Below are 13,940 nucleotides of genomic sequence, written 5' to 3'. Positions count from 1 at the left end.
CAGATTCATCTCTCCCCACACTCCTAACTCACACACAAGTCAAAAGCCTCCAGTCCCAGTTATCACAGGCAGCGGGAGGTGGGAAGCCTTGCAGCACCCGGGATAGGCAGCGAGCACGGCTCTCAAGGGTGTGCGACGGAGACTCCAAGGAAGGAGTTTGCCCTGACAGCTAACAGTAGGTGGGCCAGCCCTTCGCTTGTGCTGTGGGCTCGGACAAATCTGATCCTGTGGATGAACGAGCATGGCCATAGCTCTGCAACTGGCAGGGCACCTTTGCACTGATGTAAAGATGGTGACTTGGTATGCACCATCTGACTATGCATCTCGGAGTTAATTACTGGTGAATGGTAGCTGGAATTTGCTTGGAACCAGACCAAGAGCCTGGCACCTACCCAGGGTTATGTGCCAAGAATCTCTAAGATTCCTCTAGCAAGCTTAGAGAAACAACTTATCCAAGAAATCTCAGATTTTAAGATTTTTAAAACATATTTTTAAGGGGCATTTTGGGTTTTCTGGATATTCTCAGTTGCAAGTCACTGAGACTCCACCTGACGGTTTGAAGAAGCTCACATCACTAGGCAAGGAGCTACTAACAACATCCAGCTCCATGAGGAAATATGAAAGGCAGCATGAGTTCCCTAGACAATTTTCAAAAACAAATGCAAGGGAAGATGGAGAAAGGCAAAGTAATAAAGCAAATTTGTTTTAGACCTGCAGGTATAAGCTCCTCATCTCTTCCCTGTGATGGATTTGTCTTGAAAAGTTCATTTGGGAAACAAACATTGTACTGCTAATATCCTAGGCTTTTTTTAAATGCTTATCTGAAATGTTCAAAGAACCAATGTGCTGGTAGGTATTTTTCCTCATAGCCAGCCAGGAGCATGGAGTGATGTACAGGCCTTTCAAACCCACAAACATCTTTGATCCTGCATCTGTCTCTCAGAATCACTTCTTGCATGTTCCCTCTCCCTCTGAAAGGTGATTTGTTGCTGTATGATCCTTCCAATCTGCAGTACTCAGTACAATAGGATGGAAAGAAAACAAAAAAGGACCGGTTTTCTGTTTATTTCTTCCCCTTTCCTACTTGCTTCCAAGAATGCAATTTAGTCTTGCATTCTTCAACTCTGTATTTTGGTCACACACACATTGTGTTCTTACTTCTAACTTGCGTCTGTATGACTATGCAACTAAAGTAAAAATTTAAGCCAGTGTATAAAAAAAAAGACCCTAAAGAGATATAAAGAGAATGCAGTACTAATATTTTACTATTTGGAGTTGTGTTTGACAGACTGGGTTCTTTAACAACGGACTTATTCAGTGACTGTACATACTAGCTTCCTGTGACCTAAAGTACTTTAAATTCTGAGGTATCATCAATATAAAAATACAGTTATCAGAGACATGGCCAGTACTGAAAATCATTACCTGGTCAGTCTCAAAAACACATGGAAGAGTGAATGAGCCCCTATGTTATTTACTTGTCTCTGCTCCGGCTGTAGGACCGTGGTAATTCCAAGGGCTCTACAGAATCAGTGCGAAAAGGAATTCATAAGACTGATGCATATGGTGGGTGACCGAACTACGCTTCCAAGACATCTCTCCCTCTCCACTGATGAAAAGAGGCAGCCGTCTACAAAGTCATAACCTTGCTTACACGCCACATACATTAACACATGTTAAATATGACGACTCTGGACCACCTTATCCACCTTTTCTGCGAAGATCCAAGATACAGAAGAGACCGTTTCAGTTTGCAATCCCTAATCATGTGCCACATTTTCTGTGTTCCTGCATAAGATGGTCACTCACTGAAAGCTAGTGTCCCAGCTATACCTTTTTCAGGGCTTTAACTGCTGCGATCATTTTCTACCTATGTTCTGCTCACCTTCATGGATGGATGAACAAGTTCATTTAGACCTCCAGGCTGGGAAAGTACCAGCTTTCACTATAACGTTTTGTGAACATCCCTCAGAGTCACCATGTTGTTTTATTATTCTACACAGAGGGATTTAGAGTATTTTAAAAGCATGAGTTGTCTTCACAGTGACAGAGACTGTATAGCCAACTGGCAAATTTTGGTAAACAAGCCACTCAGTGTTCACCAAAACTCTGTTGTGAGCCTAGCCCTTTTTAAAGGAAGCTGGGCAACGAAAAACCTTTCATTTATGTCACAGAGCTGGTAGAAACTTAAAATAAAAGCAAGCTTAAGATAACAAAAGTGCTGGAATTAAAAAAAAAAAACAACAAAAAACTATCTAGGAACTGTATTCAGGATGCGCACTTCTTGACCCCAAGGGGGCTACCCACAGTATTGACATTGATCAAATGTTTAATTTTGCAGAAAAATGAAGATTCAGCTTAATTTACATTATTTGTAAATTTATGTCAAACAGTAAAAGCATTTGGTCAAAATCTGAAAAGTTATTTTGAGAAGTCAAATGTTATTTTCCTATTTTTAAATGAAGCATTCCATTTCTTAATCCATAAACAAGATTTTGTTTCAAAATGTAATACTAATAGTAAAAAGAATAAAGGGAAGCACTTCTTTAAAATAAAACCCAGTTTTTAAAGCTCTGGTTTATGTGAAACGTTTTGCGTTTGTTCAGCTAAAACATCAATACATGAACAGAGAACTTAGGTGCAAAATCACCAGGATCAAATTTACTCCTTTTATTTTATTATCTCTCTGTGACAGTCAGATGCTTTCCTTCCTTACCTTTATTTAGTCCCAAACTGAAGGAGTAGTGTTTGGCTGGCCACTGGTGTGAGAAAACGCATGTTATTGACTGTTCTCTGATGGCATAAAAAGATATTCTTGCAGAGAGGATTCTGATGCAAATGCTCACAGAATGCTCAGTTTATTTGAGTCTGGTTGTTTAAAGCAGTTGTCTACAAACATCCATATGGGAAAATGTGTTAACATATGGAAATCTAAGACTGAGCACAGTTAAGGAAAGTACCTTTAAAAATATTAAAGACCTTCGCAGGAATTCCTGTATTACAAGAATCTCTGGAATTTTACATTAACACAGGAATATATTTATTTCTTAGAACAGTCTTATTTCAGTGAAAATAATACGAACTCTGTCCTCAAATCCTGTAATGCACCACAGCAGAACCTGAAGTTAAGAAAACATGTTGACTATCCCATTCTGTCATTTGTCTTCAGGGGCAATTCTGGTGATGCAACTTTAGCGTGTATATATATGTGTGCATATAGACATTCTAAAAAACATAACAAAACCACAATTATGCAACACTAGGTAAAGTAGTTGACAACCAATCCAGCTACAACAGCTCAATCAAAACCTATACTAATAGAATGGAGTTCTTCCACACCAAAGCAATAGTCAACCATTTAGCACGAACATTCAGAGCAGAGAGCATCAGAAAGCCACAGCTGCCAACACACACATCTCATCTTTCCAGTTTGCTCTCCTGGATCTGGATCCTTGCTGTGAGCTGCGTGGCAGCTGGAGACAGTTCATGAGGAGAGAGGAGGCTTGTTTTCCCACATACATTAGGGCAGTGTGTCAGCAACTGTCATCAGGCACCTCCCACCTTCTCCCAGCTTCCCTCTCCTTGCTATCATTTTTTTTCCTCCCCTTCCCACGGTGCTCTTGCGAATAAACCACATCTGTACGCACAAGTGGCACAAACTGTATGCCAGCGGATCCCAAAAGCACGGTAGGCAGAGGGACAAGCAGCAGGAAGGCACACGCAGTTGTACGACGCCCGCACAGCCCACAGCTCAACCCAGTGCCCAGCTTTCTTGCACCACCCTGGAGGAAGGCACCTTTCCTATTCCTTTCTGCCTCCTCCTCATTTTGTATCACTATTACCTCAGAGAATACCTTCAGGGGAGGACTTCTGTACCTCTAGGCTACTTCTGAGGCAAAAACACACGCAAGCCCAACTCCATTTACTGTAAAAGCTTTAGGCAGACACCTCTCCAGGCTCACAGTGCCCCCGTACACTTGGCATCTCTCCAGTGGCAACTCGTGGGCTGTACGCAATGCACCGTAGCCATTGCTGCTTTTCTCTAGATGGTTGCCCAACCTTTTTTTTGTTGGATTGTTTTGAGAATTCATTCACTATTCCAATTCTAGGATGCAAATAAAACGAGTCTCAGAAAGGTCTGAGGGATTAGAAAGCATTTTTTTGTACAGGTCTTCAAAGAATAATCTTTAGGAGCACTCAATTTTTGAAACACTAAATAACAGATTTTCTGCAAGCTGCACATCATTCCACTAGCATAGTAATCTTTTTCTTTTTTTCTCTCATTCCTCTGGAATAACAGGATTAACAAGAATCCTGTTAGCAATTCTTAAAATAACTATACATTTCCAGTGCCTCTATTTAGATGACCTCATATACCCACTTGCAGCTGTCCCAGAAAGAGCATGGAGCATTGATTTGCTTCACTTACTGACTATCCTCACAGTGCGCAAGACACCTCATTATTATTCCCTCATTAATTGCCATATATCACTTAGTATTTTTTGTAGCAATTTTTAATTTCATCTGGAACAAATGAAGTTTTAACAACAGCTTCTCTCTCTTGCTGGGAGACTTGACTGCCAGAGCAGTTGACAGGCTGGAGTCATTGGCAGTGTTTGCAATTCTTAAATGCTTCCGAGAATGTTAATTAATTTATGCACAAAATGGCTCTTCAAGTTTATGTGGTACTTCTTTCCAGGTGCCATCATTGTAAACAGTGAAAAATCTCTCCCTGTTATGCCAATACACTGAGCTAATGTGTGGATCCTGTCTCCCTCCAGTGGCACATGGCGCTAGCCATAAAATCTAAAATTAAAAGTGCAGTTAGGGTTTCCCTGAAACTCGGATGATGTCTCTCCATTGCCAAGGTTGCTAAGGGGTTGCAGGGATAGCTGGAAGAGATTTCATGTGGCCCAGAAGCCCCAGGGAAATTACAAAATGACCCCATTCTTTCAACAAGTCTCTTCTAACTGCCAAAATCTGCTGTTGCCTGCTCAGCTTGATGTTGCTTGTGCAGCAATACCAAGAAACACAAGGGAAAAAACATGTGGAGGAAGAGGCAAACTATTTGTTCAAGGCTAGAAATAACTCTACAAAATAAAAACTGGACTTGTGAAATTATATTTGCTACATGAAAATTAATAGTTGTAATATTATGCTGTTAAAAAAAAAGCAAGTTCTATATTGAGGTATAAAAAGGTGCATCATGTTCACTCATAAACATCAACAGTTTAGTAATGATGAATTCAATGTGGATTGTGCCTTTCCCACATCATATTGAATATACGTAAAATCTTTGCACGACTTGTGCGGTGAACAAATACTAAGCTGTTCCATCATCACAGAGTAATTTTTTGTCAGAGGAGATGACCCTGAATGTCTTTGGCCTCTGCCTTTTGAGACGTAGGTGCCCAATCACTGCAGTGCAGATCCACTGCATGAGCCCAGGGGAAATGAAATGCACTCCCACGCTTGCCCTTCCTCTTTGGCCTCTGCCTTTTGAGACGTAGGTGCACAATCACTGCAGTGCAGATCCACTGCGTGAGCCCAGGGGAAATGAAATGTGCTCCCACGCTTGCCCTTCTGTTTTTCTTTGGGGAAAATTGGAATAACACCTGTCCCAGGAGTGATTTCTGGCTTTGTTAAACATCTCTGCCCTTTCAGCAAGAGCACTGCATGGCAGCAATTTGTTGGTCTTCCTATTCTTTAAAAACTCATAAACAATTCATAATGCAAAAGTCACACATTTCACATAGTGAAATGAAATAATTCCTCGTTGTGGAGATTACGAACTGCATTTTTTAAAATGTTTCTAAACATTGTACCATCTTGTGCTTACCTTACAATTTTAAGTCTCAGTAATTTGTAATGGTGGTGTGAACAGCAGACTTTGAGAAGAGTCAATTCTTTTTCAAGTTTAAATCTTAAATATTTGGGTCGGGAGTTACAAATTAGCAGCAAGAAAGCCTCACAGTGAGCAGCAGTATTTTTTCCCTTTCACAGAAAGAGTAGTTTGAAGTCTAGTTTCCATATCAAATGAACGACTGTTCAAGGATACATCTATATAACTTTATGTATGTATGTATATATGTATGTAGCTATATAGAGAGCAAGTTCAGCCCAGGATTTTCATACCTAAGGCCCTTGCAAGTATTTCTAGCATTTCACTCTTTTTAAAATTTACTGCAGCTCACACGTGTTTACATTGCAACTCCTGGTTCAGGAAGTAAATACTGGATGAAGCAACAATACAGAGAATAGGAAAAAATTGGTAGGAAGAAGAAGCAGAAAAGTTCTGCTGTTAGCAGAACCGCAAGAGCGTGATGGCAACTGGACATCACCTTCCTCTTGTTACTACTATTTTTTCCTAGTTGATTAGTTTTTTAAAAGGTGGCTGCATGAACTCTTACAATGGTAAAAAATGTAGTAAATTGCTGAAGGTTTTACTAGACTTACTGGTATTAAATGGCTGGTAAGATTTAGGAGGACCTGCCTCTGAACCCTTTCTCCAAGTACAAGGCATAAAAACTACACTTACCTTGCAGTATTGAACTATTAAGTTTCTCATTAGACTGCATATTTCTCACTTGTTGCATTGCAAACAAGCAGAAGCATCAAAATATTCTCCAGCAATTAGATATCATTTATTTTCCAACATATGGAAATTCCTCATTTTCCATTTTAAAGATCACTATATGTTTGGAATAGAATACAGATCTAAAACCCACTCCCCGGGAATCCATACCGTTCCCTTGATTTTCTGAGCATGAAACCACCCAAAAACGAAATCATGATTTCTTCCATTTTTTTTTTCCTCAGTAAAACAGAGCCCTATAACTCAATACTTCAAATGCAACAGCTTCCTCCATTTTCAAAGCTAGGAGAAAATTTTTATTTTCGTCTGCTTTTGACAATACAGCTTTCATTCTGCCTCAAGGTGGCGATACAACTGTGAGAGTTGCTTGCTTCCAAGGCTGGCTGTACTAAAATCTGCGTTATTTCTTCTACTCAGTATAGCATCAGCGCGACATTACTGCTGCTGCTCTCGTCACTAAAGCATCTCTGTGTGATTAAACATTGGAAAGAAAAAGTTAAGGGAAGATAAATTCTCAAATACTTTTCCAGTTTGTATTTTTGGAACAGGATTTAAGAAAAAAAATGTTATCGCTACACCCAGACTCCCAAATGCCTCTTACACACATATGCAGATTATAATTGGCCTAGTTGGATTGCAATTGTTTACCATTCTGGCAAGAAGCATCTTTTTTTAAAAGTATAATTTCATGCATATGATCAAACATATTAAAGCAATGTTAAGGTAGGAATAACTAGCCAAATAAACTCACACTAACCAGAAAATTAAGGAGCACGGAACAAAAACTACAATTTTCAGGGGGGAAAAAAAATTCATGTGCATTTATTCTGAGTGATTTTCTACCAAAAAACCTGTTTTCCCTAAAACAGGTATCTGATATACTAAAATATTCTTTTTCTTTGTAAACACACAGGCCATGAAAACTCAGGCTAAGTACCACACAGGAAAATGCTGGAAGAAAGAAATTCTTAAGACAGAGGGCAACCTAGGGAAAAGAGCAATCCTTGTTCTCTAGGACTTAGGAAGTGTAAGAGTTTTTTTCAGGTTAAGTCGATTGCTGGGCATTTATGTTTTGGTGCTTATTTGCAAGAAGGAAGATCCTGTGAGCTATAAGCCAGTTGAACATATTTCAGTGGCAGGGAAATTCATTGAAAAAGTCCTTCTAGAAGCCATTTTCAAGCTGGGTGGAGCAGTGCAGTCATTCACACAGTCAGGGCTACCTGATAGCTGAACTCTCGTGGCTGAGCCACTAGAGGTGAATTGTAGAAATGTTCCTGCCACCAGAAATTTAACTGCAGTTTTAACACTTTGCCACAGCAGAGAAAAGAACAGAGAAATTTCAAATCGATCCTGTAACAGCTCAGATTTTCCTGTACCTGACGCACAATGTGCCCCGCCGTTCCTTTATCATGTTTAACATTCACACCAGAGCGTATCAGAGAGAAAGAACAACCTATATTCTTGCCACATAGAAATGTACTCATATGCTATTTAGTCACAGAACCGAGATCAATTCATAGAATAAGAGAATGTTCAGGGTCGGAACCTCTAGAGATCATCTCGTCCAACCCTTCTGCCACAGCAGGACCCCTTGGGCAGCCACACAGGAATGCGTCCAGGTGGGTTTTGAAAGTCTCCAGAGAAGGAGACAATTAAATTTGTTCAAAATTTTGGTAAGCACCAGCTGTTCAGAGGAGAGTGCAATTCTGGCTATGTCAACATGTCCACCCCTACAGATGCTTTAATGACTATCTTCATGGAAACAATACTTTTTTTTAAAAAAAATAAACAGTAACTCCGCAAGTTATTAGCATACAAGCACACATTTTCCTCCTCATTTTAAGAATCCACTGCTACAGCAGGGTTTAAATTTACCTCTGTGTGTTTTCAAAATCACTGGCCATAATATAACTCCTTGATCCACCAAACTGGTACATCTGCTGGTCCCTAACTGACTGAACCTCTTCCACACACAAGTGTTTGGAAAATCCTGTTACAAAGAACCAAGCATTTTGCCCAGTAAAGGAGCAGCGAGTACCACACACAAGCGCAATTACATATTGAGTCACTTAAATGTGTTGAGGGACAACCAGAACCATATTCTGAGTCAGACTTGCACACAAAAACCCCAACAATCCTATCAACTTTGTAAAATAGTTCTTTTGTGTGAGTTATAACCCATATTTAAGCCATAAACAGCACCTGTATTTCCAGATTGGGGTAGAGGGATATATGATTCCAAGCCAATTTGTGCATGAAGGCTATAGAGATATTTCTGTTGATGAAAGAAAGCCTTTCTGAAGCTTAAATATAGTACTCCACTATTATAATGAAAAGTGATTGGTATGAGCTCTACAGATACACAGGACAAAAGCTGGCATTTGCAGACCAAGAGGATTCAGTCTGCTGAAAAGATAGAATATAAAAATGAAATAGAGAACACAGCACTTGAAAGCTAAGAGGGACTGAAAAGACAGATGAATAGCTGCTTAGAAAGCTATAACAAACCGTGGAATGCAAATTACGCAAAGACAAAAGATTCAAGAACTTCAAACTAAAGTGAGCCCTGAAGAGAAACTTAATTTATTTAATCCACAGTAAACATAGCTGGCACTGTGGTTCAAATACTGCTCTCCTAATACAGACACAGTAGTCTCCCGGGAATGTTATTTAAACAGACCTCCAACTGAAGAGGAGAACAACTCTTGCTAGTACACATGCACTCTGCTTTGATATTGTGGAGTAAATCCAAATAAACAGGAGTAAAGATGAACACTGGAGGCACAAACGTCACGGTTACTTCAGTTGTCCTATACTTGCTCCTTGGCAAACATGCCTGGAATGAATTGAGAGGAGGCTTATGGAATTAGAGGTTTTGATGAAAAATTTGTGGGTTTGAACATTACTAAGTTCTACTTCTCCAAAAAAAAGAAAAATGTCTATCTATCTACATTGTTACCATTTAAAGTTGAAAAAAAAAGATGAACCAATTCCATTTAACTTCTTTTAACAAAAACAAGTCATGTCAAATTGTTTTTAAGATTGAGAAGCTCGACTTCCTTTATTTCTCAAAAACTGAGCAGAGATCTCACCCATAACTCGGAGACCTTTCTTCAAAAACTCAGATGATTCACCTCAACAAAATACTTCCATTTCACTGCAAGAGCATTTTTCAAGACACAAATAATTCTCTAACACACCACTTCACCACGCATACTACAGTGTTCACAATCTTTACTTCAGCTTTTTTCCTACAGATAGGTGTTTCAAATATCAAAGCTCAACTATGGCAACATGTCAGTTAGAGTCTCACTGAAACGGAGAAGAAAGTTGGCTTGTTAGAGCAATCTCTTAAGCCTTCCCAGAAGACATTCTAGTATCAGCTGGGCTATGTATGAGGGACAAACAGATACACGCGCACGTGCCTTAAGTGCTTTGTACTTTACAGACTGCCCAGACTAATACTTTGTGCTTTGGAAATTGTCATGGCAACAATGCATTTCTTTACAAATGCAACCAGTACAGTAAATAGGCATATAAAACCCCCTTGTAGCCTGACAATAGTGTTGCTTAAGCTTGCATGCCCTTCCTCAATGACAAACAGAAGCCAGAGTGTCGGTGTTATGTGAAAAATCCACACACAGGGCAAAATCCTGTTAACTGGGTTCTCTCACACCGCTGCACGAGTGAAGAAATCAACATTTAAGCAGCAGGACCTACCTTCTATTCATGTAAGGTCAATAGACCTTGCAGGTGGAGGAATGATCATGGTGTAGTACAAGAAAAGAGTCCTCAGTAAACAGTTCTGTTAAGGCAGTGAGTAACTCTAGTTGTCAGAACCACGCAGCGGGGTGAAAAACTGGACAGAAGAAACAGATGCGATCCATGCCCTCACATAAGCATACGATAGACAAACTTCTTGTCTCTGTGCTAAAATGCGTTGATACATGGATCTCACTTGGAACTGGACTGGCTTGCTGTATTTACTACAGTCTGAGTCTATTATATGTTGCACAAATAGCTGTGAGAATCCTGTTGGGGTTTTTTTCTGCTACTGTGCTCATTTCTCAGGTGAACTGAGGCCACCCTTAAGCAAGCTAGCTATTGGACACCCATTGCACATCACTGACATCCTAACACCACCTCCACAACTCTTCTTCCGCTTACCATCAACGCTGACATAGAATGATGGAAACGAAGTCCCAAAGTGGCAACATGATTAAATTCCCATCTAAAATTTTCAGTATTTGGAATGGAGCTTTTTCTTCCTAGCTGTCTTTTTTTCTGTAGAAATATTACTTGTTTCGAGTGAACTTCACAGGAGTCAGTCAGTTGAGACACTTGAAGGAAACAACCTGAAAGGTGCCTCCTATTGTCTTTTGCAAAAAAAAATACATATTTTCAGTAAGGAGATAAAAAAAACCCTAGTAATTTTGACAAATATTCCCAAGCTTCCTTTCTATCTCCATCTCAAGATCCACTTAATACTGTAGTAGCCTTAGGAGTAACACTGTATAATGTCTCGTACATTGCCAAACCTGACAACTACAATGCTGTCTGCAGTCTGTCAGGTTTTGTAGAGCTTGTGTCATTTTCCCTCTTTGGTATCAGACAAATTGTACTCATTGTACATTGTACTCATCTGTAACTAAAAAAAAATAAATAAAATCAACTTGATCCAGTATTTCCATGTTCAACTCTGCTCTGGAAACAACAAAAGAATTCCTTGTTTCAGTACTTAAATCCTCCTTGATTGCATATAGGGTTCTGCTTCAAAGACAACAATCATCTGAATGATTAATTTCTTTACTAATCTGGAGTGAGATTTAAATTTGGAATGAAAGAAGAACCATGAAATAAGTAAGTCTCAAATTTGTTCCCATTGAACCAGTGGCAATGCTCTTGTCCCTCAGTGGAAATTCAGATTTACCAACCAAGGTACTTTTCTACTAAAAGAATAATATAATCCAGCACATGCAGGCCGGGACGGCTTTAAAGCACTACCCACAATTCCAAATCTCTAACAATAAACAACTGCCCAGCAACCACCTGCACGCACACTGTAACAACCATGAAACTTGCCGTTTTTCCTAGTCAGAAAGGAAAAAAAATACGTGAACCATGATCCTACCTGTGGGTCAGACAGTCGAGAAAGGTCAGGGTACAAGTAGAATTTTATCCCCTCAGAAGCGCCTGGTAGTGTTACTCCACGAATCAGAAGAATCATCAACATGATATAGGGGAACGTGGCTGTTACGTACACGACCTAGGAAGAAGCAACAAACATTAGAAAAATATATTCTTCCAACTATAACAAATCCACCAAATTTCCATATCCGCCTTGCCATCAGACAATAAACAAACCTTTTCCTAGAGAAAAAGTGCTTTTGATGCCTTCATGAGTGTGAATTTTGTCCTCCAACCATATTCCCTTCTAAACTAGCAAAGTCTTTTAGGAAAGGTCACCACTTTCTAAGTATGTTATTTACTCTTTCTTCATGACAGGCGACCAGGCGCTGTACTGCACCAAGTACAATTCCAAACACAAGCACAGGGAAATTGGCTCATAATAGCAGGTAATTAATTGCATTCTATTGTATATATTATATAGCAACACATACAATGAATTCTCAGTTACCTGGTAATTGCTACACTGTCATCGCATATGACTGCTTTGCCTGCATGTCTGTGTTTGTCGAATAAATGTTTCATCAAGCCTAAAAGTTGGATGCTCTGTACATGTCCTCATGATTTGCTCAGTGCCCTTATCATGGAAAGCATCTTCAGGGAAAATTTCTGAAGCACTCAAGCCCAGGAATTTCTCTTTTCACATATATAGCCATACAACAGAAATCAGTTTTACTGTGTGCATGGGGAGCAACTAAGCTTTTTCCAGAAACCTGCAAGAAGTCACATTTTCCAAAGGAAAAAATGAGCAGAACCGATCCATTTTACAATCTCAAACCTGAGAGCAGTATATAGTTTTTCAAGCCTGGAGATGGATTAAATGATAAATTTTGTGCCAGGATAAATATTTCCTTTAAATAATAACATACCTTATACTTAACACTCCAATAATTCCCTCTAGCCATTTCTGCCTGTGCTGAGTAGGTATAAAAATATTACAATATGAGATGATACTCTTATATATCTGCTTTGCACAAATCAAAATTACTTAACAAGCTGCAGGAATAGAGAAGATCATCTATTGAAAAATACAACCTGTATAGTCCTCAAAAATATACATTTTAAAGTCAAAAGTTCATTAACTGTCTCATGTCTGTTCAAATAAGAGAGATACATCAGAGAATGAACCCATGAAAGCATACTCAAACACATTTTCATGGCTAATGAACTGAAATTTGATTTTTCAGACCATGCCAGGTATTCAACCTCAACATGAAATTATCTCATGGATGCCTCTGGTACGCTCAGGAATGGAAAAATTCGATATTGCATGGTAGACCTTCAAACATGTCCAGCTGTCCAAGACATTTTGGACACTTCACTCTTGCTGACCATAACAGGAAGCAAACATCTATGTATCTCCCAGATCTTACCCCCTTTGAAAATAGAAACCATGACTTGCCCAGGAAATGAAGACAACCATTGTATTCCTACAGGTCTCAGAAGCCTGAATTGATGAATTCATAGGTCAATAAAATGCAAAATGGAAAGGCTTTCTCCCAGTGCTTAAGATTTATTGTAACTGACTATAAGGGGAAATACAAACTGATAGGACTGGCTAAGTTCAAACAGACCAAATCTCAAAGAGACTCCTCTCCATATTTAGGTGGATCATCATTTACTGAGAAGTAAAAACATAGGGAATGGACATGGCCATGCTTTAAGCTTTATATTGGATGGAGAGGACAGACTAGCTGGAAACTGCTTTCTATATTTAATTCTTTGCCAGTTATTTTCTTCTTTTACTTTTAAATCGATAGTCGCTTTTAATAAAGAGTCAGTGGACACACACATTTGACGACATGGAAGCTATTGCACTTGAATAGCTGTTAAAACATTAAAGAACAATATTTATTAAGTATATGGTTTGCAGTCTGCTGTCTTGCCAATCCTGCCACTGCCTTGAAACCTTTAATATCAGTGAACAGATGGCAGTTTTGTGGGGGTACATTTCTTCCCAACGGCCTTTGGGTGTATTTCCTCACCCAGCTCCATCAAGGAAGAGCCGAGACCACTCATCTCTGTGTCCAGGAGAGGTCAGGTCCTTGCACAGCATCCTGCAGTTCTGCAGCAGCCATCCAGGCTTGCAGAGTTATACTTCGCAGCCTCCTTTTCCAAATGCCTTAAACAGCCCATGCACACCTCCTGACATTACTGC

At 39.5% G+C, this 13,940-nt stretch overlaps 1 protein-coding gene across 1 annotated transcript in view; it reads right to left on the bottom strand.

Annotated features, from left to right (window-relative positions):
* SLC6A11 (solute carrier family 6 (neurotransmitter transporter), member 11) overlaps nucleotides 1-13,940 on the bottom strand; it is a 95,032-nt gene that overhangs the window by 38,139 nt on the left and 42,953 nt on the right. Inside the window, exon 6 of the mRNA XM_009868608.1 lies at nucleotides 11,727-11,861. Within this exon, the coding sequence (XP_009866910.1) occupies nucleotides 11,727-11,861 (135 nt within the window). The remainder of the gene's footprint in view (nucleotides 1-11,726; nucleotides 11,862-13,940) is intronic.

This window comes from Apaloderma vittatum, unplaced genomic scaffold (assembly GCF_000703405.1).
Source record: "Apaloderma vittatum isolate BGI_N311 unplaced genomic scaffold, ASM70340v1 scaffold204, whole genome shotgun sequence".
Taxonomy (NCBI): domain Eukaryota; kingdom Metazoa; phylum Chordata; class Aves; order Trogoniformes; family Trogonidae; genus Apaloderma; species Apaloderma vittatum.
The sequence above is the reverse complement of the archived record's forward strand: the minus strand, read 5'-3'. Positions and strand labels throughout refer to the sequence as shown.